Raw genomic sequence first — 25858 nt, 5'->3', positions numbered from 1 at the left:
AGGTAGGACTGTGAAGGACTTGCCTCCTCCTCTCATGTTACCAGAGTATTCTCTACAGTCCTCTCAGATAGTGACTGATTGCTCAGAGTATTACTATCCTACAAGACCAAAAATATTCACTAGTGGCAAAAGTTTTAAATATTGAAGTGGTTTATATCACTTAACTGCTGAAAGGGGTATTGTGTCTCTTCCTTAAAAAAGAATGCTGTTTCCTGTTAGTCAGTCAGGATTAGTCAGAAATGCTGGACAAAAATTGATAGGCCATACAAGTAAAATGTATCAGCTATCTGAATCATAGGACTCAGGGTCTAAAGTTTGACGTCAGATATCTTGACTCCTTCCTTTAGTAAGGTCATTCTTTGTTTCTTCTAGTCCTGTTGTTCAGACATTGGTAATAAAATTCTAAATTAATCTGTTTCTTCTTGCCTAGATGCCATTAAACTCCAAATACTACTTCAGAGTTTCAATTCAGTTTTGGAACAAGATTCAAGTCTCCGTGTCTTAGCTAGATCATCTAGAGTGAGAATTCATGATCCCTTTTGTAGCTAGAGTTTTCCTCCAGTCCTGCCTGGCCCACAGCCAGGACAAATCTTTGTCACCCACCGGTCCCACAGCTGCTCAGCCCCAACCAAGTAAACACAGAGACTTATATTGCTTACAAACTGCATGGCCGTGGCAAGTTTCTTGCTAACTGTTCTTATATCTTAAATTAATCCATTTCCATAAATCTATACCTTGCCACGTGGCTCGTGGCTTACCGGCATCTTCACATGCTGCTTGTCATGGAGGCGGCTGGCAGTGTCTCCCTCCGCCTTCCTGTTCTCTCAAGTCTCCTCTCTGTTAGTCCCGCCTATACTTCCTGCCTGGCCACTGGTCAATCAGTGTTTTATTTATTGACCAATCAGAGCAATTTGACATACAGACCATCCCACAGCACCCTTTAGATAGAGACAACACATCTTTGTAAAGAGTAGCAGTTACTGAAGATGATGTCTCCTTTGCTTTGGTTCTCATAAAAACTTGCAAAGATCATGTCTCTCAAAGACACCCAAGTTAGGAAAATTAAGCCATACACATATATGAGCCATAAAAAAAAGTTAATCTGAGTACTCAACAATCAAGAAAAGCCATAACTGAATTTCTCTGGACCTTTCCAAGGATTACACAAACCTGCTACAGTCATGAAGAAAACAAGTCAACCATCTACAACAGCCTAAAAGGATAAACCCTCATAAAACTACTCCCTATCATTTTCATGAATAAAAGTCCCTAGACCAAGAGAGGTAGGTTTTGGAGTGGCATGCTTACTCAAGCCTGACCCATCCTGTGCAATTATTTATTCTTTTACTCTCACTTTTCATGTAAATTAAATTTTCTCTATTAGGACTCCATATCTTCCTCACTTTGTTCAAGTTACAAAGAACCCAGAATTCACCTCAATGGGATACTACTGAGACCATCTCTGGTAACAAAATCATGTACTTTCATGTGCCAAACTGTCACATTTGAAATGCATTAATGAGTTGAAGTAATATACACTAATAACTACAAGAAAACAGGGATTGATTTCTTGAAAATGAAATGACAGCATCTTGCTTACAGTTGCTAAATGGCCAGGTGAAGTTCAAATCTTTGCCCACCTGAGTTCAAAGTAAATAGTGTCTAATACAGCTATAAGACACTGTCTTGGTGTAAATATGTGAAGTAGTATTTCAGGGTTGTATAATAATATTACAACAGTAGCCGTTCTCTTCAGAGTTGTCCCTTGACATTAAACTGTGTTTCTGTACTGCATTCTAACTGTGAAAGAAAAGCAAGCCTCAGTGACTAGAAGTTTCACTGCTGAATAATCCTGTTTTGCTTGGCAGGAACCAGAACATCAGTGACGAATTCACATTAGAATGGTGAGGGTTCTTCACTCCTCAGTCATGTGTATCAACTGAGAGGAAGTAGGTAAACTGTAAAAATGTTTAACTTGTAGAATAATAATGTGCTTGACTGAAGAATTCCAGGAACTAATTCCAGGAGGTCAAGATGGATGGTGTTGTTCCTGAAAGGGAGAGAAGAAAAAAAGAAAGCAGAAGCACAGCTCCCTGAGGAGACTTTCCCAGCACGTTCATCTTGCCACCCTTGTACTGCCTTATAAAAGCTGATTTGCATGTTTTACCTACATACGTTTTGTTGTTGTTCTTTGTTTTTTCTTTTTGTTTGTTTTGCTTGGTGTGTTTGTTTGTTTTGAGGAGTAATAGACTTAGATGTCCCTTGACTTTTCCAGTATCTTTTACTTGAAAATCGCCCCCCCCCCCTTGCATGGCCTTGCATGTATTGGTTTCAGCCCAGCAAGCAAACAGACTGTAGGGGCATAGTGTTTTACATCCAAAAGTATTTTTCAGGATAACTGAAAATACTTCTGATTAGCATATAGTGGCTTTGTCATTGGCTTATTTGGTATTTTAAATATTATTAACAGGAAAGATGTTAGCTGTGGTCTCAGAAAGAAGTTAAAACTGTTTTTTGCAGTTGTTTTTGTTTTTTGTGATAGGGTAGAGATGTAGAACAGCAGTGGCTGTCCTGGTTCTTGCTTTGTAGTCCAGGCTGGCACTGAACTCAGAGATTTTCCTGCTTCTGCCTCCAGAGTGCTGGCATTAAAGGTATGTGCCACCATCACCTAGCTAAAAGTTAATTATTTTAAAACCGAAGTTAAGTTCAGACTTAAAAATCTCTTATAAGGAATAGATGTTTTAGTCAAGGCAACACCCTGTCTGACAGGCATTTGCAGAAAATTACAGAGAAGCATAATAAAAAAGAGTTATTTTTGAAGATTTAAAAGAGAGAAAAGGCAAAACTATGCAGCTCTTGAGAGCGGTAGGATTCATCTATGGAAACATGCTTTTGCTTAGTTCCACCCTAGGGACAGGGATTTTGTTTGTGTCTCCGAAAGGAGTATTAAAATACTCCTCACTGAACATCCCTGTCTCCCTAAGTATTTGGGCAGGTTGTGGCTTGCTGAACATGATGCAGGCTCTCTGTCTTGCAGAGTTGGCAACCACCTTCCCTGTGAGTGGAGCACCTTATTATTTCCTCAAGAGATCTTTTGGATCCTCTGTTGCTTTCCTATGTCTTTGGATACAGCTTTTTGGTCATTTCCTAGGCATTGGTGCTCTATGCTTCCTAATAGCTAGTAATCTAGTTCAACTTTTCTATTCTGGATGCCCAGCTCCAGAGTTCCCAAAGAAATGTCTCGCTTTGGCTGTTTTATGGTCATTTGGAATTCTCAATGCTCGAGGGATAAAAACAGTGGCTCAATTTCAGACTATCAGCAGTCTCGTGAAGATGACTGTTCTTTGTTTCATTTCTCTAACTGGGATTGTGCTGTTAGTGATTGGGAAAAAGGAGAATATATCCAGATTTGAAAATGCACTGGATGCTGAACTTCCTGATGCCTCACAGATTGCAGATGCCATTCTCCAAGTAAACTATTCATATTTAGGAGTACCACTCCTGATCAACATAGCAGGTAAATCCATTCATACAAATATCTAGCAGTATGCCATAAGAGTTTGCCTCGAACTTAGAGGGAAATTTTAATATGATTGTTTCATGCTATATTATGAAGTACAATCTCTATAATGTGGGATTATATTTAAAGTACTCATGTATATTCATTAATGTAGACTTTATATAATTTAGCTTTCTTCCAGCCATGTATTTTATATAAACTTAGGAATGTTAAGAATCTTCAGAAAATGATTGAGATTTTTAAACACACTTGGCTTTATTTCATGTGATACAACCATCTTGAAATAAGTAATAATTATATAAAGAATATATGAGTAAAATCACATTTATAAAGCTATCATAGGTCTCAGATTTTAATATACTTCACCTCAGCTTCAAAACTTTGTTCTTTTCCTAGAAATATCCACTACCAAACCTGTTATGTATAGTCATCTCTCTTGGTGTATTTGCATTGAAAAGTACATTGTACTTTCATATATATATATATGTGTGTGTGTGTGTGTGTGTGTGTGTGTGTGTGTGTGTGAGAGAGAGATATATGTGTGTGTGTGTGTGTGTGATATATGTGTGTGTGTGTTTGTGTGTGTGTGATTGGAATATTAAAATGCCAGTTATATTTTATTCCACCACACATCATATAGGACTTTCTGATAGACTACAGTTACCTAAATATTCTGATCTAACACTTCTCACTATCATAAGCATTTCAAGTGTCTCTGATATTTTCATACTAAAGACAGTGTTATAATGAACATTTTAGAGAATACAATATTATTTTCTGTGGAGCAATAATTCTCATGCAGATTTCACAGTACCATAAGAGTTTGATAATAATTGCACACAATTCTACCTGTAATGTCTAAAAGATTTAATGAAAAGAATTCATTACATATCATGTAAAGTTTTATCTATTTTTCAATAATTGCTTAACATACACAGTGATGAGTTTCACTGTGGTATTTCAATACTTGTCTTAGTTAGGATTTCTGTTGTTGTGACAGAACAACCATGACCAAAAATCCAACTTGGGGAGGAAAGGGTTTATTTCATCTTACAGTTTGTAATCCATCGTCCTGGAAGCCAGGGCAGGAACCTGGAAATGCAAACTAATGCAGAGACCATGGAGGAATTCTATTTAGTAGATTTCTCCTCAATGCCTGATCATCCTGGTTTCTTACGCAACCCAGGACCACCAGCCCAAGGGTGGCAACACCCACAGTGACCCATGACCCCCTACATCAAACATCAATCAAGACAATGCACCACAGGCTTGCTACAGGTCAATCAGGTGGAGGCATTTTCTCAATTAAGGTTCTCTTTTCTAAAATGACTCTAGCTTGGGTCGAGTTGACATTAAATTAGTGAGCACTATATGTACCATTATATTTTGTCATCAATATGATGACACTACCTTTCTTCCACTCTCTCTGCCACCTTTTGGATGTTTCCTTTTCTTCTTCCGGATAGTTGTCCTTCTGTTTCTTATCGCATATAGTTCTGTTATCTTTTCTTAATCCCCTCTTCAGCACACTTCCACTTACAAATGCATACATTACAAATGGCCTACATAAATGCATAAATAAATATGTACACATATAATTTTATTTTTGTTTTAACTGAAATCAAATTATCTAAGTTTTTCCCACCCTTTCCTCCTCTAGCCCTTCATAGATACCCTTCCCCAAATTCCTCGAATGTGTTCTCAAACTCTCATGTTGATAGCATCTTTTCCTATATTTATTATTTTATATACTATATATTTATATGTAAATATACCCTGCTGATCTGTTTCTGTTGCTGGTGTGTATATGGACTCAAGGCTGACCATATGTATCTGACAACCAATAAAGTACCTGCCCCTGGGGCATGACCTCAAGGCTACCCTTAAAACCTGAGATGCGGCAGGGCGGTGGTGGCGCATGCCTTTAATCCCAGCACTCGGGAGGCAGAGGCAGGCGGATCTCTGTGAGTTTGAGGCCAGCCTGGTCTCCAAAGTGAGTTCCAGGAAAGGCGCAATGCTACACAGAGAAACCCTGTCTCGAAAAACAAAAAAAAACAAACAAACAAAACAAAAAAAACCTGAGATGCATGTAGGCAGCTCTCTTCTCTCTGTGTGAACTGACTCATGCAGCAGAATATCATGGGACTGTACCTCAGACTTTGAGGACCCGGCAATAACTCTCCTTTTCTGTTTCTTGAGTTTTGTTTCCTAATAAATTCCTTTTACCCATTAAGCAGATTCCAGTGGATATCTCACTTTATCAGTGCTGTGGCATGTCTTTCTGTATGCTGGGAATATGTGTTGCTTCCATTGGTTGATAAATAAAGTTATTTGGCCAATTGTGTGGCAGAATAAGGCTAGGCAGTGCATTCAAACTGAAGACAGAGATGAAGGGTGGATTTAGGCAAAATTTTCAAGGTGCCATCAGGAGAAGCAAGATGTGAGAAAACAGGTAATGCCACAAAGCCAGGTGGCAAAATATAGATTAATGATTGGGTTGAGTTAAGTTGTAAGCTAGCCAGCCAGAAGTCTGAGCCATAGGCCATACAGTTAGTAATTAATATAAGCCTCTGTGTGTTCACTTGGGACCTAGCAGCTGCAGAAGTTGGCAGAACACAGGAAAACTTCTGCTACAATACAGAGCACAGGAAAGAAGTCTAATTATTCTATTTTCAGACAATTTACACTCCATGTAAAACACCCATAGACTACAAAGGAAACCATTGATTCCAATACATACTATCAGCAAAGTAGCAGGATGTAAAGATCATCATACAAAATTGCATACATTTTTCTATACACTATATTTAATTTTCTGGGTAAAAAATCAGAGAAAAGTGTTATCGATGTCTTTCTATATGCTATGAATATGTATTGCTCTATTGGTTGATAAAATGCTGATTGGCCAGTAGCCTGGAAGGAAGTATAGGTGGGGCAAGCAGAGAGGAGGAGAATTCTGGGAAGCAGAAGGCTGAGTCAGGAGACGCCAGTCAACCATCCAGGGAGCAGCATGTAATGGCATACAATTAAGCCAGAGAACATGTGGCAACATACAGATTAACAGAAATGGGCTGAGTTTAAATGTAAGAGCTACTCAGTGGTAGGCCTGAGTTAATGGCCAAGCAGTTATAAATAATATTAAGCCTCTGTGTGAATATTATATAAGCAGGCCACAGGACTGCAGGGCCCAAGCAGTAATGGAGAAACTGCTAGCTACAGAAAAGTACTGCTCACTGTATCTTTCTTTACTTCTTTCTCCGTGGCTGGCTATGTAGCTGAGTGCCCAGACTCTGGAGTCTTACTATCCTCCTTTTCTTGCTCCTTAATCTATCCCTGGCCCAGATTTCTCCTATTTTTTCTTTTTGCCTGCCTGCCCTGCCTGTCCCTTCTACAGCCTTGCAATTGGCCATTCAGATGTTTTAGACAGTCAAAGTAATACAGCTTCACAGACTTAAACAAATGCAACATAAAAGACTATAATATACCTTTGCAATATTAAACAAATATTTCACTCATATTCAAATGTAACACATCTTAAAATAATATTCCACAACATTTATCTTTCTGAGTCTGTTTGTATTAAATTATATTAAATCATATAATACAGTCTTCTCTAAGTCCATCATTTACCTGAAAATTTCATGATTTCATTTTTCTTTATAGCTGAATGTATATTTGCCATATTTACAGTATCCACTTATCTATTGAAGGACATTTAAAATTGGATGTCTACAAGCAGAACAATGGAATTCGACCCATATCTATCACCCTGCACAAGAAAATGAGATCCAAGTCAATTAAAGACTTCAATTTGAAATCTGGAACACTAAAAACTTCTGGTAGAAAATACAGGCAGTATGATAAAATGTACAGTTGTAGGAAAAGACTTTTTAAAGAATACTCCACTTGCCAGGAAATTAAGGTGCACAATCAACAACTGGGACCTCATATAACTAAAAGACTTATAAACAGCTTAAGAATAAATCAGTTGAGTTAAAAGAACCACAGAACAGGAGACAGTGTTTGCCAATATGCATCTGACAGAGAATTATTATCCACTATATACAAAGAATTAAAAAATGGTCAAGGAAACAAATGACCCACTTGAAAAATAAGCCAGGTTTCTTTTAAAAACAAAGTTCTTCTTTTAATTTGATTTACATGCCAACCACCACAGATCCCTCTCTCATTACTCATCTCACTCTCCCCCAGGCTCCCTCCCTGACCCTCCCTCCATCTCCTCTTTCAAAATGGAAAGGCCTTCCTTGGAAAGTCATTCAGTTGAGGCAGGACCAAGCCCCTCCCTGCTGCATCAGGGATGATTAAGCCATCCTACCATATGTAATCGGTTACAAAAACCCAGCTCATGCTCCAAGGATAGATCTGATCCCACTGCCAGGGGTTCCTCAAATATACCAAGCAACATAACTGTCACCCATATACAGAGGGCCTTGTCCTGTCCTATGCAGGTTCCACAGCTGTCGGTTTAAAGTTTGTGAGTTTCTACAAGCTTGATTCAGTTGTCTCTGTAGATTTCCCCATCATGATCTTGACACACATGGCTCACATAATTCCCCTTATCTCTTTGACTGGACTACAGGAGCTCAGCCTTGTGCTTGGATGTGAATCTCTGCATCTGCTTCTATCAGTTACTGGATGAAGGCTCTATGATGACACTCAGGGTATTCACCAATCTAATTACCAAGGTAGGCCAGTTCAGGCACCCTCTTCACTATTGCTAGTAGTCTAAGATGGTGTCATCCTTGTGGATTCCTGGGAATTTCCCTAGCACCAGGTTTCCCCCTTACTCCCTCTATCAAGACATATCTTTTATTGCTCTCCCACCCTGTTCCTCTCCTAGCTTGGCCATCCTCATGTTTTAATTCCTCATCCCCTCACCTCTATTACCCTCCCTCATACCCAGTTTACTCATGGAGATGTTCTCTGTTTCCCTTTCTCAAGGTGATCCTTTCATCTCTCTTAGAGGCCTCCTTGTTTCCCAGCTTCTCTGGAGCTGTGGGTTGTAGGCTAATTATGCATTGTTTTAATCTAGGATCCACTTCTGAGTGAATACATACCATGTTTGTCTTTCTGAGTCCAGGTTACCTCACTCAAAATGATATTTTCTAGCTCAATTCATTTGCCTGCATATTTCATGATGTCATTGTTTTTACTCCATTGTGTATATATAGCACTTTTTTTTTAATCCATTCTTAGGTTGAAGGACATCTAGGCTGTTTCCAGGTTCTGGCTATTACAAATAAAGCTGCTATGAACATAGTTGAGCAATTCTCCTTGTGGTATGATTGAGCATCCCTTGTGTATATGCCCAAGAGTGGTATCATTGCATCTTGAGGTAGATTGATTCCCAATTTTCTGAGAAATCACCATGTTGATTTTCAAAGTGTCTGTACAAGTATGCACTCCCACCAAGAGTGGAGGAGTGTTCCCTTTGCTCCACATCCTCTCCAACATAAACTGTCATCAGTGTTTTTGAACTTCTTCATTCTGACAGGTGTAAGATGATATCTCAGAGTCATTTTGATTTGCATTTCCCTAATGACAAAGGATGTTGAGGAATTCCTTAAGTGTCTTTTGGCCATTTGACATTCTTCTGTTGAGAATTCTCTATTTGGCTCTTTAGTCCATTTTTTAATTGTATTGTTTGGTATTTTGATGTCTAATTTCTTGAAATCTTTATATATTTTTGAGATAAGCCCTCTGTCAGATGTGGGTTTGGTGAAGATCATTTCCCATTCTGTAGGCTGCCACTTTGTTTTATTTATCGTGTCCTTTGCCTTACAGAAGTTTCTCAGTTTCAGGAGGTCCCATTTATTGATTTTTGCTCTCAGTGTCTATGCGACTGGCTTTATATTTAGGAAGTGGTCTCCTTTGGCAATGCATTCAAGGCTACCTTCTACTTTCTCTTCTATAAGGTTCAGTGTATCTGGATTTATGCTAGGGTTTTGATGCACTTGAACTTGAGTTTTGTGCATAGCAATAGATAAGGATCTATTTGCAATCTTCTTCATGTTCACATCTAGTTATGCCAGCACTATTTGTTGAAGATGCTTTCTTTCTTCCATTGTACAATTTTGGTTTATTTGCCAAAAATCAGATGTTCATAGGTATGTGGATTAATATTAGGGTCTTCAGTTCGGTTCTATTGATCTGTATGTTGGCGTTTATGCCAATACAAAGCTGTTTTGTTACTATAGCCCTATAGTAGAGCTTGAGGTCAGGGATGGTGATGCCTCCAGAAGTTGCTTTATTCTATAGCAGTATTTTGGCTATCTTCAGTTTTTTATTTTCCATATGAAGTTGATTATTGATTATTGTGTTGGAATTGTGAAGGGGATTGCATTGAATCTGTAAATTGCTTTTGGTAAGATTGCCATGTTTACTATGTTAAATCTACCTATCCATGAGCATCTTTCCATTCTCTGATATCTCCTTCAATTTCTTTCCTCAGAGACTTTAAGTTCTTGTCTTATAGGTCTTTCATTTGCTTAGTGATAGTTACCCTAAGGTATTTTGTTATTTGTGGCTATTGTAAAGGGTGATGTTTCTCTAATTTCTTTCTCAGCCTGTTTATCATTTGTATATAGGAGAGCTACTGATTTCTTGAGTTAATCTTGTATCATGTCACATTACTGAAGAAGTTTATCAGCTGTAGGAGTTACCTGGTAGAATTTTTGGGGTCACTTATGTATACTATCATATCATCTGCAAATAGCTCAATTTTGACTTCTTTCTTTACAATTTTTATCCCTTTGATCTCCTTTTGTTGTCTTATTTCTCTAGCTAGGACTTCAAGTACAGCATTGAGTAGATATGGGGATAGTGGACAGCTTTGTCTTGTTCCTGATTTTAGTGGAATCACTTTGAGTTTCTCTCCATTTAATGTTGGCTGTCAGCTTGCTGTAAACTGCCTTTATTATGTTTAGGTATGTTCCTTGTATTCCTGATCTCTCCAAGACCTTTATTAGAAAGGGGTGTTGGATTTTGTTAAGGTTTTTTCAGCATCTAATGAGATGATCATGTGATTTTTTTCTTTCAGTTTGTTTATGTGGTGTATTACATTGACAGATTTTTCATATGTTGATCTGTCCCTACACCTGTGGTATGAAGCCTACTTGATCATGGTGGAAAATCTTTTTGATGTGTTCTTGGATTCAGTTTGCCAGTATTTTATTTAGTACGTTTGCATCACGTTCATGAGGGAGATTGATGTATAATTTTCTTTCTTTGTTGCATTTTTGTGTGTTTGGGGATAAGGGTAAATGTAGTCTCATAAAACCTAACTAACATAACTATAGATATGACAAGCATGGGTAACAATTAATCCATAAGCCTTAACTATCTAAATAACCAAAAGACTAAGAATTCACATATCAAGGTAAACAGTCTGTAAACAGATGTACAGTATAAGGACAATTACCTCAAATTTCTGACAATATATAAATTATCTTAAATGGATATAGAAATGTATAGTGCAACATGACAACAACATCCTTAATATGTATCAATATACAAAACATTTCAAATAGAAGGAGGAACATATGTATAATATGACAATTATAATTTTGAATTTATATCAATATACAACTTACCTTAAATAGAAATAGAATAATAGTTTATATTTGTGTCAATATAAGAATCAATATCAGTGAAAATTATCTAAGTCTGATAGTTTGCTAAATTAGTTTACTAGTAGATACAATAATCTACCTTAATATCCTATACCTATCTATTCCCTTTTTCTCTTTTCTTAAAGAGAATCCTGACTCTAAATTTTATTTTTCCATCCAACCCTATAACAATTTATCCATAACCCTGAGAAAATGAAATCTTTGGGAGAGGGGGCATCATTTTCTTAAAATTGCTTCCTGCTGTTTAGGGTACAATAGTATCTCTGTGGGATATTTTAAGAATCCTAAATGGTTGAGTCTCAATAGGGCTAGCTATAAAGTCTGTAGCCAGGCTCATAGTATTAGATATGAAGGTTATTGAAGATTCTGACTAGAATTGCAATATGATGGACCATCTCATCTTGAAAATTTCCTGAAGAGTTTGCAGTCCAAAGCTGATCATTGTGTGATATTTTTTGGTTCAATGGCATCATTATGGACCAGGTAGAGTCATTATTGTGTGGCCCAATCTTCCTTCTGGAGACTTCCAAGACTGATATTGCTAAGACTTATTTTTCACTGTGGAAAAGTTGAACATTATTAATATCAAAATGGAAAGTTTAGATTTTAGGATGATGTAACACTTGAAGAAGGATTTCCAGAAATCAAAAATAAGCATGGAGAGAAATAGAATCTTGGCAACAATGGTCCCTAGTTTATTGCTTTTCTTCTGTCCCACACCAGAAGATTCTCTTGATAAGAGACAGAATTCCCAAATTTTTCTTTTAGCAACATGCTTGGTTTAGAGAAGGAGAGAGCCACATTCCAACTTCAAAGTCACCTTAATTTCTAATTGAATCAGGACTACAATAGAGTTAAAAAGCTATTGATGTCAGGCAGTGAGATATTACCCTGTAGAGTACATTGGTACCAATAGATCCTTTCCTTCTTCTGTAGATGTCTGTGACCAAAGCTTTTTTATTTCTTGAAGATGGATATTTCAATTTTCCTATAAAGACAAAAAACATAACCTTGTCTTGACCCTTGTTTCTGAGTTTTCTTTACAACTTGTAGAATTGTCACATCAGTGGATGAGCTATCACTTCTCATCAAGGAGTTTCTCCTGGTCAAATTGAATTTTTATTAATTTTATTAGCATCCATCGCTTTCGTTTCCCTGCTGAAACAAAAGCAAAACTGCTTCCCCAGTGTAGGAGTTATCCTGGTTTCCATTCAGAGATCAATACATCTTTGAAGTAAGCAGGCTGGTTTAGCTCAGGGTTTTTTTCTATTATCCAATGTCTCTCCACAACTGTTGTCTATTTCTCATCAGCAATGAGAAAGTTCAAAATTAATAAAGCATTATGTAATCTATTTCTACGGGTCATTGTTACCTCTTTCTGTCTATTTAGCATATCCATTAAAGTTCAATTAGATCTTTCTATGACTGCTTGGCCTGTGGGATTGTGTGATATACCTGTAATATGCTTTATATTGTAATACTCAAAAAATTGTTTCATTTTACTTGAGACATATGCTGGAGCATTGTCAGTCTTAATTCATATAGGTATTCCTATGATGGCAATAAGTTCTAATAGGTGGGTAATTACAGAATCAGCCTTTTCAGAATAGACAGGAGTTGCCCATTGAAATCCTGAATAGGTGTCAATGATATGGTATACATATAATAATTTTCCAAATTCTGCAAAATAAAACACATCCATCTGCCAAATTTTATTTCTTTGTATACCTTTAGAATTACTTCCTGCAGGTAATGGAGTTTGGTTATAGAAGGAACATGTAGGATTTTTTTTTTTTACTATTGCCTTGGTTTGTTGTCAAGTGATAGAAGAGGCCCTTTTCAAACTTTTGCTATTTACATGGTGTTTCTTATGAAAGTCTGAGGCTTCTAGCCTCATCATTACCTTGTACTAGAGGACCTGAGAGACCTGTATGTTATATATATATATATAACTCTCATATATATATAATATTCCCTATTTCTGATTATTTCCTGTAATTGTATAAATAGTGAAGTTAGTTCTGTGTTATCAGGAATAAATTCTGCAGTTTCAATATGTAAAACAACTCTATCTGCATATTGAGAGTCAGTAACTATATTGAGAGGTTATCTGAAGTCCATCAGATCCATAAGAATGGCATACAGTTCTGACTCTTGCACAGAATTGTAAGGGCTTTGAACCACTTTACTTAAATCTCCTGATTTGTTTTCTACCTTTCCTGATTTATTTTCATCAGTATAGAATGTGGGGACTCCAGAGATTGGCTTTTGCCATACAATGTGAGAAAGGACTCATTCAGTTCTGCTTATGAATTCTACTCTTCTGCTTTTGGAATAACAGTTGTTAATCTCTCTCAAAAAATTACTGCAGATACTTTTCCAGTATTCATTATCTTTTCATAAAGATATTTCCACATTAATTAAAGGTACTACAATTTATGCTGAGTCCATTCTTGTCAATTGACAAAGTCTTAATTTTCCTTTACAATCAAATCAGAGATCTTTTTCACATATGCCTTTAACTTCTTACTTGGTTTATGTGGTAGAAATATCCATTCCAATATAATATCTTTACTTTGAATCAAAATCCCTGTGGGGGAGTGTCTGGAGGGGATTATGACCAGAATGCAATTAAGTTCAGGGTTAACATAATCCACATGTGCCTCTCATATTTTCTTTTCTACTAGAGCCAATTCCTTCTCAGCTTCAGCTGATAATTACTTGGACTATTTAAGTCCTGGTCCCTTTTCAGGTCATTGGCCAAATTTACTAGTCCAGCTTTAGATACTCCAATGATAGTTGGTAAGTTGGAAATGCTTCCTAACAATCTTTGAAAATCACTAAAATCTACAATCAATCTCTCCTCAGTTGTATCTTTTGGGATCTAATTTTTTGTAGATCTATCTTATATCCTAAGTAATTAATAGAATCTCCTCTTTGTATTTTTTCTGGAGCAATTTTTAATCCCCCATGAGGCAAAATTTTGTTTACTTCTTCAAATATGCTTTTTAAAGTATCTAACTTGGGATCAGCTAATAAGATATCATCCATATAATGGTAAATTATAGATTGTGGAAATTGTGCAGGAATTATTTCCAATGGTTTTCACACAAAATATTGACACAAGATGAGGCTATTTAACATTTCCCATGGAAAGACCTTCCAGTGAAATCTCTTGACTGGCTGGGAATTTTTATAAGTAGGTACTTGAAGGCAGTACCTATCCTTTTCTTGTAGAGATATGGTTAAAAAAGCACACCCTTTTAAGTCAATATCTATAATAGGCCATCCTTTAGGTAGCAGAGAGGGCAAGCACATCCCATTCTGTAGGAAGCCCATAGGCTGAAATACTTTATTAATGGCCCTCAGATCTGTCAACATCCTTCATTTTCCAGATTTCTTTTTAATAACAAGTACAGGAGAATTCCAAGGGCTGATAGGTTCTTACATATGTTGAACATTTAACTCTCCTGAAACAGTCGTCCTAAGGCTTGTAGTTTGTCTTGTGTCATAGGTCCTTGTCCAATGCAGACAGTTTTATCAGCAATCTATTTTAAAATTAGGGCTTTTGGTACTTCTGAGAGTTCAACAGTCATTGTGCTCTTTTTATGTTGGTGAATGGTTGGTTGCTGATTTTTTTGTAGTGTCTTATAATATTATTCCCAGAAACATGAATTGGTGTATATTCAACTTCTGAAATTGGGGAAATATTGATCTGAGTATTCCATTGCTATAACAGATCATGACCCCATAGATTCACTGCTACATTCACCACATATGGTTTCAGACTTTTTCTCTGTCCTTCTGGCCCTATGCATTCAACCCATCTCATAATTTGTTTTACCTGAGATAGTGTTCCAATTCTGAAATATTGAAAACCTGCCTCATAAAGAGGCCAATTTGGATGCCATGATTTGGTGTAATTATAGTCATATCTACACCTGTGTCCACTAAGCCCTCTATAATAAGGCTATTTATTCATACTCTAAGCTTTGATCTTTGTTCATTCATGAAACTCTGCCAAAATATTAGTTTTATGGTATTGTTTCAAAATTTAGATCCATCTATCAAAGCTGTTATACCATCCAGGGCAGAATTATTCTTTATGTAAGACATGGATTATTTAATTGTGCTGGGAAGGAATTTCTTCCATAGTGACTGGAAATGACTGGACCACATTCAATCTGGACGCCTGCAAGAGGCCCTCTGAGACATTTCCCAGTGGTAAAGGGTTGCCTTATATGTCTCTTGTTGATCTGTATTCATTGATCCAATGTTGGCCTTTGCCACATCTTCCACATAATCCAGAAGTTTTGGTCTCCTGTTTGTGGCATTTCTAGAAGAAGCATTTCTTCTAGGAGTGCCTTATGTGCAATTTCTACTTATATGGCCTGGCTTACCACAGTTAAAACATTTGGCACTTTGATGTCTCTTTATACCTCTGGAAATTAGCTCTCTTATCTAAGCCTCGCCATCATAGTTACAAGACTCAACATTGATTTTGTGTTGGATCCATTCTTCTATGTGTGCTGATCTCATCTTTAAAGGTACAATTATCCTATTGCATTCTATATTAGCATTTTCAAAAGCCAAATATTGAATTACTTATTAGTCTTAATTCTTGGTCAGATATTATATTATTTATAGCCTTGGTCAATCTTTGTTAAAATGAAAATCAGTAAATGGTTCGTTTGAGCCCTGGAAAACTTTTGTCTATAGCTCAGTTGGTTTCCCTCATTCTGGAATCTTTTCCCAAGCATTTAAGACTGCTGTATGGCATATGGATTATGTATGCTCATCAAAGGTAGATTGTTCATCTATGTCATCAAAGCAGCCCTCATCAAGAATTTGATCTTGGGACATCTCAAAGCCTCTAATCTTACCTTGCTGCTCAAAGACCTTAGCTTCTCTCAACCACTTTTTTATTTTAATTGCTGGTTATATTCTAATACAGCTAATACTAACTATTCCAGTCATTTAGCATGATCCTATTTGGAGAAGACCATATATTTAACATCTGTTTCACTTATGTTGAATGTATATCATAGGTAACTACAGCTTATGTGATGTTTTTTAAATTTCTTGTATGTATAGGCTTCCATATTCTACATATTCAGGATATTTATCAGTTGCTGGCTTTTCACAAATGGTTACAGGGTATATGTCATAATGTGTAGTGACTTTAGTTAAGACATCCTAACTCTGTAAGGCATTGGCAATGTTATGACTTCTCTAGCATTTCCCTTCTTGTTAGCACTCTGATTATCTGTTCCAACAGACTCCTCCGAAGCTTGAAATTGATTAACCACAACTTTTTCTAAATTCTCTACTTCCTGTACTGTAATTATTCCAGTGACTTCATTAAATCAAAAAAGATTTTCTGTGCATCATAAACAAATGATTCTAAAGATTTCATTGTATTGATTAATGATGATCATTCCTTCTTAGAAATTGTCTGTACGGCATTAAGATTGCTTTGCAGATTTACTGAGTTTTCCATTAGTTTTTCACCTTTATTTTCAATAGAATTAAATCTTGATGTTCATTTATTATTAGAAGACCGAAGTTTATGTGGTAAATTAGCAGATTCCAAAGAATGAATACCTTTGTTTAAGTTCTCATTACCACTTTGCAAAGTCTGTATTAGTCTCATTAATGTCTCATATTTGGTGATGTTATTAAACCAGTTTTTTAATGATATAATATGAATTACTATGCTAATAACCATTATGGTGAAAATTGTATACATCCCAGGAAGGTCATATATGTCATGTAAAATTTCATCCATAATATAAACAAAGAAGTCTTTAAATTCTTGAATGGTTACATTATGCACCATGACGTAAAAAATATCTAAGTTTGTAAAGTAAAGAAAAAATATTTATTTATTATCAGTTTAAGGTGTGAAATTATCAAGTAATTTACCTTAGATAAGATCCTCAAAAGATTGTCCTAAGTGTCCAGATGTTACAGGTGTAATTAACCAGGTTGGGGGAATGCCTGGTTCACTTGATGATTTTTGGATGTAGTGTCAATGTTTTACCAGTAAGTGTCAAAGGTGGAGCGCCAAGACAGGTCAACTGTGAGCTGACTCAGCTCGCTGAATGGGCTTCTGTGAATCAGTCACCCAGGCAACCCCTACCCATGAGTACTGGGCAGAGCTGCCGAGATTACAACAAATGAGTCAATACACTGAACAGTGGTGGTGGCTGCACACGGAGTGGTGGTGGTGGCAGTGGCAGTGGGAATTTCAAAAGATGGAGTTGACAGCAGCTACACCAAACAGTTTTAAAAGTAAAGAAATGGTCTTCTGGCCATCTCTTACAAGCATGGGGGCTGTGACCTGGTCCAGCCTCTACAAGCACAGAACTAGAAAGGTACCTAGCATGGGCATGTTTCTTTCTGGCATGGTTCTCTATCTGCCACTAAATGCATGTGCTTTCTGTCAGTTTTTATAATAACTGCTGCTGCATGATCTGGCTGGCTTGGGAGTTCCTGGCTCACATGCCTTGTGAGCTGCCTGGACTACAGGCTCTCTGCACAGCTGCTGTTTGCAGGTGGTCACCTGAGCAGGGGTCAGGCAGCTCCTGGGGGATTGGGCTGCATTTAGGCTCTGCAGGGTGGAGAACTCACCAGCAGCTGCCTGTGGGCATTAAGGTTTGGTCATGCAAGTAGCCCCAGTATGGGCACTAGGGACTCAAATACACATGGTTGGGTGCTAGATAAAGTGAGATGTCCATGGAAGTCTGCTTAATGTGTAAAAGGAATTTATTAAGAAAGAAAATTCATCAAATAGGAGAATCATTGCAGAATCCTGGAAGGCTGAGGTACAGTCTCACACTGTTCTGCTACTTGAGTCAGTCCACACCATCCAGGCCCATGAGTGAGAGAAGAGAGTGGCCCCAAGGCCATGCCCTGGAGACAGGAACTTCAAGATTATAGATAGAACAGTTACCTGCTATATCTTGTGGTGCTGTACCTCAAAGTCATAGATAGACCAGATATCCACTATACTTTGCATCTCTTATTTCCTTCTCTTGTCTTTCTTTTCATTTTCTTTATATTTATTCTTCTCTCATACAATAAATCCTGACCACAAACTCCTCTCCCTCCACTCTTCCCAGTTCCTCCTCCACCTCTCCTCTCCTCCAGATCTACTACTCCTTCATTTCCCTACAGAAAATAGCAGGTCTCCCAGGGATGTCAACCAAATATGCCATAAAAAGTTACAATAAGACTAGGCACAAACCCTCATATTAAGGCTGGATGAGGAAACTCAGTAGGTGGAAAGGGGTCCAATGGGTAGGCAAAAGATCAGAGAAATCCTACTCCCACTGTTAGGAGTTCCACAAAAACATAACATTCCAATTCCTAAAAATTCAGTAGACACCTCTTGACAACATCAATTTGTATTCCATGACTCTTGAGAAAGTATAAATACACCAGCTTCAATGTCTACTAACCCTTCAATCTCAATCCCATTCATTTTTTTATTTGAATTTTGGCCTTTCATCAATAATGAATTTGCCAAAGCACCTTTCTTCCTGTACTTACAAACCTTCCTGTCCTACATACGGGAGCTGCTCTACCTTTAAGTTGTGGGAGTAATAATAACTGAGCAATTCCATCACCAGCTTCTATTTGCATGGTCTTTTTTTATAGAAGCACAATTTTAATTTCTCCTATGTAATTCATGGGTATACAATAAATTCTTGAGATATTAAACTACTTCTTGCCACCATTATTCCTACTTTCCCTGGTGAAAGAGAACCACACACTCCAGTGGCTACTTTATAACTAGGAAATTGTGGGGATAATGTTAGATGTTTAACAAAGCTAAATCTGAAGCAGTGCTTTCCTGAAGTAGCATGCATTAACTCTCCAATACTGAATTTGAATTCTCCTGACAGCTTTGCTGGTTAGCTATCCCACTGCTGAAAGATATTGTTGGCTCATGTTGTTTATTCTTGGGTCCTGAACTAAACCGTTCATCAGGTTTCCAGACAAACTGTCTTTCACTTTTCTGACAGATCTATATTCATTATAAGATTGTCTTTCACTTTTCTCACAGATCTATATTCATTAATCCAATATGTAACTTTTCTGTACCTCATACAAACTCCTGAGGGTTGAGGCCATTTTCTTGATTATACTCAGGCGACACATTTTTTTAAAAAATTGTTCAAAATCCAAATATTCGACTAAAACTTTCATAACATCAGGATCAGATACTGCTTTTTTACAATGCTGAAGTCGATTTTTGTAAAAAATTCAATGTCAGCTTCCCCTGAACTTGGTGTAATTGTTGTTAAGTGAAATAGTTCTCCTCCCTGCCTCCTTAACCTCATCCCAGACCCTTAATGCTGCTAAATGACATTGCATGATAGTGGAGTCATCAAATTATACTTGTCTTTGTAAATTAGGATATTTAAATTCACCTAGAAAATGATCCTTCTGTATTTCACTATTCTACCATGATTATGCTATTCCATGCCTGCTGATTCCTCTGTCCACAGGTGAGCCTCAATTGTAATTAGGGACCAGCTTCTAATATAACTGCCATTAAGTGCTGATGTTGTGAAATAATTGTATTCTAAGCAGCAAAATTATTTAAAACATGTCTTAGAGAAGCTGAAAGCATTCCATATGCCACCGCTGCTTCTTTAAATGATGTTAAGTTTGTCATATCTGTAGGCCTGTAATTTAAACTTAGCATTGAGGATACTGAATATTTGCAGACATTTCCTGCATATTAAATGGAAACTGTGAAGGACACCTGTGAAGGTGTCCTTACGTCCTTAGGCAACCATTTCTCGATTCCCTCATAAAGTGGCATCAGAGGTCTTTGATTAAACACTTTCACTTTTTACTGAGGAAATTTCTTTTTTGATTTCTTTTCCTTGCTTCTTTTATAACAGGAATATTTTTTCTCCCCATGTTCTTTGTCTTGTTAGGTTTTTTTTCATGTATGTCTTTAATTCCTGCAAATGTGCAGTTAGCATTTCAATCTTTCTCATTTCTAAGTCTGTACCACCTAAAGAAAGAAATTCATTTCTAGTGTTTTGACATTCTTTATTTCCTTTTCCCTCTGAAACAACATTCTTATCTTCACGTGAACAAAATTCTCCTCTGCTGACTGACACTTTGTAGCCAGAATGGTTTCCTTTTTATTTCCCTGTTCCACATCTGAGTGAACTTTCTGTAATTTCTCATTCTGAAATGGCTCCAGAGCATTGGAGATTAATTAGAAAAAGACAAAATCTTCACTGGTATAGGCTCTCCTCTCTGATGAGCTCTCCTTAAACTTCTCCACACTTGATCCCATATTATCAGTTTTAATTGAATATAAGGAGTTGCCTCAAACCAATAAGCCTGCCATTGAAATAATAACGAAAGTTCTGTAGGGTGTTTCTTCCATTTTAAATCTATTTCCTTTAAACACACACCTTAGCAACTGCAAATACTTCTGCTCCTGAGATGGTGAATTCCCCATATCCCTGCCCAAGCCTGGAGTTTTGCCTATGGTCAAGCATCCAGTCCTAGAGTATCCAGACACCTGGATGTCTGGATGCCCATGATGTTGGGTATCAAATGTCAATGTTTTGTATTGCATAGGACATTCAAAGAAGGAAAGCCACTCAAGAATGTAAGTTTCAGCTCACCGACAACAAGGAGAAAAAGGTTTTTTGAACTGAATTTCAAACATCTGTACAAAGACTTATACATTTGTTTTTTTATAAACAAGTTCCTTTAAACCAAAACACCTTTGATATATTCTATATGTTCTCTGAAGTAAATAATCACACCCTTTCAACTTTAGTCATTATCGTGTACTGTTTGCAGTACCCAGTATGCAAGACATTCCAGATATGCCATGATAGTCTTGTGATCAAAGTCGTGCAATGGATGGAAAACTTCTCCAGAAAAACAACTCTGTAAAATCACAGAAAACAAATAATATTCTCTACAATTTCTAATTACTTTAAGGTATATGTACCTCCAGCAAACAATGACTATATTCTAATGTTACCCTAGATATGGTAAGAAAGAACTATTTCATTCTAATGTTTATCCTAGATTCAATGACTCTACTAGATTTAGATTCCACTCCCAGTACTCTCTCCCTGCATCCCCCACACCTGATTCCCTCCTGTTCCCATCCTCTTCCACTCTCTGTCCACTGAGAAAATTTATTCTACTTACCCTCCTCAGGGAGATTCTGTGTTCCCCCTTGAGCCCTCCTTGTTACTTAGCCTCTCTGCGTCTATGTGCTCTAGTGTGATTATCCTTTCCTTGATAGCTAATATCCACTGATAAGTGAGTATATACCATGTTTGTCTTTCTGGATCTGGGTAACCTCACTCAGGATAATTTTTTCCTATTTCCAAAATTAGCCTGAAACTGTCATTTTTAGCAGCTGAGAAACACTCCACTGCAAATATATTACATCTTATTTATCCATTCCTCAGTTGAGGGTCACCTAGGTTGTTTACAGTTTCTGGTTAAAATGAATAAAGCTGCTGTTAACATAGTTGATCAAGTGTCCTTGTGGCAGGATGGTATCTTGTTTGTGTCTATAACCAGCACTGGTATAGGTGGGGCCTGAGATAAATCTATCCCCAATTCATTTCCTGAGAACTGCCATTTTGAGTCTCAAAGTGGATATACAAGTTTGCCCTCCCACCAACAATAGAGAAATCTTCCCCTTGTTCCAGCATAATCAAGTAGGCTTCATGCCATAGATGCAGAGATGGATCAACATATGAAAATCAGTGAATGAAACCCACCATATAAACAAACTCCAAAAAAAAATCCAACATGATCATCTCATTAGATGTCAAAAATCTTTGACAAAATCTAACACCCCACTCATAGTAAAAGTCTTGGAGAGATCAAGGATTCAAGGGATGTTCTTAAACATAATAAAGGCAATTTACAGCAAACCTATAGTCAACTGTAGCTAGAGTTTTCCTGCCTGGTCCACAGTCAGGACAAATCTCTCTCACCTGCCAGTTCCGCAGCCGCTCAGACCTGACCAAGTAAACACAGAGACTTATATTGGTTACAAATTGTATGGCCATGGCAGGCTTCTTGCTAATTGTTCTTACAGCTTAAATTAATCCATTTCCATTAATCTATACCTTGCCACATGGCTCGTGGCTTACCGGCATCTTCACATGCTGTTTGTTATCGTGGCGGCTGGCAGTGTCTCTCTGATTCAGCCTTCCACTTCTCAGCTTTATTCTCCTCCTTATCCCGCCTATACTTCCTGCCTGGCCACTGGCCAATTAGTGATTTATTTATTGACCAATCAGCAACACACTTGACATACAGACCATCCCACAGCAGTCAACATCAAATTAAATGGAGGAAGAGTCAAAGAAAATAAACTAAACTCAGCAACAAAACAAGGCTGTCCTTTCTCTCCACATCTATTCAATATAGTACTTAAAGGTTTAGCAAGAGCAATAATACACTAAGGGAAATCAAGGGGATACAAATTGGAAAAAAAAAGATCCAAGAATTGCTATTTGTAGACGATATGATAATGTATGTAAGTGATCTAAAAATTTATCAGGGAACTTCTACAGCTGATAAAAAAAACTTAGAACATTTTATTTCAGTGAATCTTTGTATTTTTTTCTATTTAACTTCTTTTAGCTATGAGATGATTGTTTCCTGCTAGCTATTCCTTTTGAATATGAGTTCTTCTTTTTGTTCTAGAACTTTCAGGTGTGCCTTTAAATTACTAGCATGAGATTATTCTAAATTTTTGATGAGTATTTAATGAATGATATGAACTTCTCTCAAAACTGCCTTCATTGTTTCACAAAGTTTTGAGTGTGTTATGTTTTCATTGTCATTCAATTCTATGAAGTTATTGATTTAGTTCTAAATATTTTTCTAACCCAGTTCTCATTAAGTATATAGTTGTTCAGTTTCCATGAGTTTTGAAGATTCATCTTGTTTCTGTTGTCAATATCCACCTTTATTCGATGGTGGTCAGATATGATTCAGGGCATTATTTCAATTGTCTTGTATATGTTGAGACTTTATGTCTGAGTAGGTGGTCAATTTTGTAGAAACCTATGTGTGCTATAGAATAGAAGGTATATTCTTTTCTGTTCAAGTACAATGTTCCATAAATATCTACTAGGTACAAATGATTTATGATGTCATTTGGCATCAGTGATTCTTTACTTAATATTTCTTTGGATCATCTGCCAGTTGGCAAGAGTAGGTACGTTATTGAAGTCATCCCTATCATTGTGGTAGGGTCAGTATATGATATTAGCTATTGTACTGTTTCTCTTATGGACTTGGTTGCCCTTGTGGTTGGTGTAATAATCTTTAGAATACCAATGACTTTATTGTAGCTTTTTCCCTTGATGAATATGTAGTCCCCTTATCCATTATTTTTGGTTAGTTTTTGTTTGAACTCTATTTTGTCACGTTTTAAAATGGTTATACCAACTTGATTCTTTGATCCGTTTTCTTGTAATGACTTATTTCATCCTTTTACTCTAAGGTGGACTTCTGTCCTTAATAAGTGTATTTCTTGGACAGAGAATAAAGGTACAACCTGTTTCCTAATCTAATATGATAGTCTGTGTCTTTCTTTGGGGGAATTAAGACAATTGATATTGAGAATTATCAATGAGCAGTGTTTGTTGATTCTCATTGTTGTGTTTTGTGGTGTGGGGATTCCCCCTACTTTAGCCCATTTTTGAATTGATTTTCTGAGATTATTTATGCCTTGTGTTTTATTAGGTGTGGTTAACCTCTTAATATTGAAATTTTCCTTCTAGTGCCATCTCTAGAGCTATATTTGTAGATAGATACTGTAGATAGATAAATCTGGTTTAATTATTCAATGTTATCTTTCTCCATTTTTTTGTGATTGAAAGTTTTGCTGAGTATAGTAATCTCGGTTGGCATCTCTGATTTTCTACAGTTTGTAGGATATCTGTCTATACCTTTCTAGTTTTCAATGTTTCCATTGTAATATCAGGTGGTATTCTAGTGAGTATATTTTATATGATGCTTGTTTTTCCCTTGCAGCTTTAATATTCTTTCTTTAGTCTGTAAAATCAGTGTTTTGATCATTACGTTTCCTCAAGAATTTCTTTTCTGATCCAGTTTGTTTGGTGTCTGTATTTTCTGTGTACTTTTAATAGGCACATCCTTCTTTAGGTTAGGGATATTTCTCCTGTGATTTTATTAAAAAATATGTTCAATGTTTTTTAACTAAGCTTTTTCTTTTCCTATTGTTTATATATTTGGTCTTCTCATATTGTTCCAGATTTCCTGGATGTTTGGATCTGAATTTTTTTTACTGAGGCATCTATGTCTCTTGTATTATATTTAATGACTGAGATTCTCTATTACTTTTCATGTACCTTGTTGTGAGGCTTACCTCTGAGGTTTACGTTTGATTTTCAAAAAATCATTTCTGTTACACCTCCGTTTGGAGTTTCTTTGGTTACTCTATTTTTATTTCTTTAATTGTTTTCATTATTTCATTCCACTGGTTGCTTGTGTTTTCACCGACTTATGAAGGGATTCATTTATATAGTTTTTGTGATCTTTGAACATACTCATAATACCTAATTTGAAGTCTGTGTCTTATGCTTTAACATTATTGCATTTCTATTGAGCTACTTTACCAGAGTTTCTGGGTTCTGTTGCAGGAATATTTTCTTTGCTGTCAATGGCTGTATTTTTGTGCTGGTATCTTGGCCTCTGGGTTTTGAAATGATGATGATGGTATTTGTTGATATCTGGTATTGTCTTCCTTAAGCACATGTTTCTATGCTTGAGTTTTCTTGGACTCTCTGGATCTTAGCAACTGTTGGTGGCTGTGGATTGACTGAGAAGAAGTACTTCTAATTCCCTTCCTGGTTTGCTCACTGTTGTTCCTGGCTTGGACGTGTTTCTAGGTATTTGTTGCAGGCCCAAAGAATGGGGATTGGCTAGAATTTGGGGACTGAAAATGTTCACAGGAAGAAGGAAAGATGGGTCCACCATCAGGTTGGGTGTTATCCTCAGGTAGTAGAGTCACGAGGAAGGACAGGTTCATTTAAGCAGTTTGCTATATGCCTGTAGATGAGACAGGGGATTGAAAATGGGGGAAATGAACAATAGTGAAGATTGTGTACCTGATTCCCAGGCCAGCTTGGCCAGCAACTTCCCAGGTAGAGAATCTTACATTAATTTTCAAGATATATAAATTTAATAAAATTTAAGTCTTCCTTTTCATAGTGTAAATATTTTTCTCATTATTTGTCTCATAATTTTATGCAATGTATTTGATGAAAGGAAGACAAACAGATCATGATTAACATCTATTAATATGTGGCATTCATTTGTTTCTTGTAATTCCAAATCATTACAACCATGTCTGAACTAATGTTCCTAGTATTTTTAGGGTTCCACTTATTTGCATTATGTAACAATATAATTTTTTACTATCTGGATTAATCTTGTTACAACTCTCTAAAATTTAACTACTTGATGGGAAGAGTTTAGAGTCTTCACTTAAAGATGAACTTCTTTCATTTCATGGGAAACCTATTTTACTGCTGAAAATGTCCTCAGAGATAACTCCTATTTCATAAAGTTAAACACCAGATTCCAGAAAATATAGCAAACTAGTTAATCAACTTGTGTGTGAAAACTGACCAAC

At 36.7% G+C, this 25858-nt stretch overlaps 1 protein-coding gene across 1 annotated transcript in view; it reads left to right on the top strand.

Moving 5' to 3' along the window:
- The first annotated feature begins 2847 nt into the window (after positions 1–2847).
- LOC131904565 (solute carrier family 7 member 13-like) overlaps positions 2848–25858 on the top strand; it is a 35567-nt gene continuing 12556 nt past the window's right edge. Inside the window, exon 1 of the mRNA XM_059255664.1 lies at positions 2848–3517. Within this exon, the coding sequence (XP_059111647.1) occupies positions 2848–3517 (670 nt within the window). The remainder of the gene's footprint in view (positions 3518–25858) is intronic.

Source organism: Peromyscus eremicus, chromosome 2 (genome assembly GCF_949786415.1).
Source record: "Peromyscus eremicus chromosome 2, PerEre_H2_v1, whole genome shotgun sequence".
Lineage (NCBI taxonomy): Eukaryota > Metazoa > Chordata > Mammalia > Rodentia > Cricetidae > Peromyscus > Peromyscus eremicus.
Note: the sequence above shows the minus strand (reverse complement) of the source record. Positions and strands in the feature narration are given on the sequence as shown.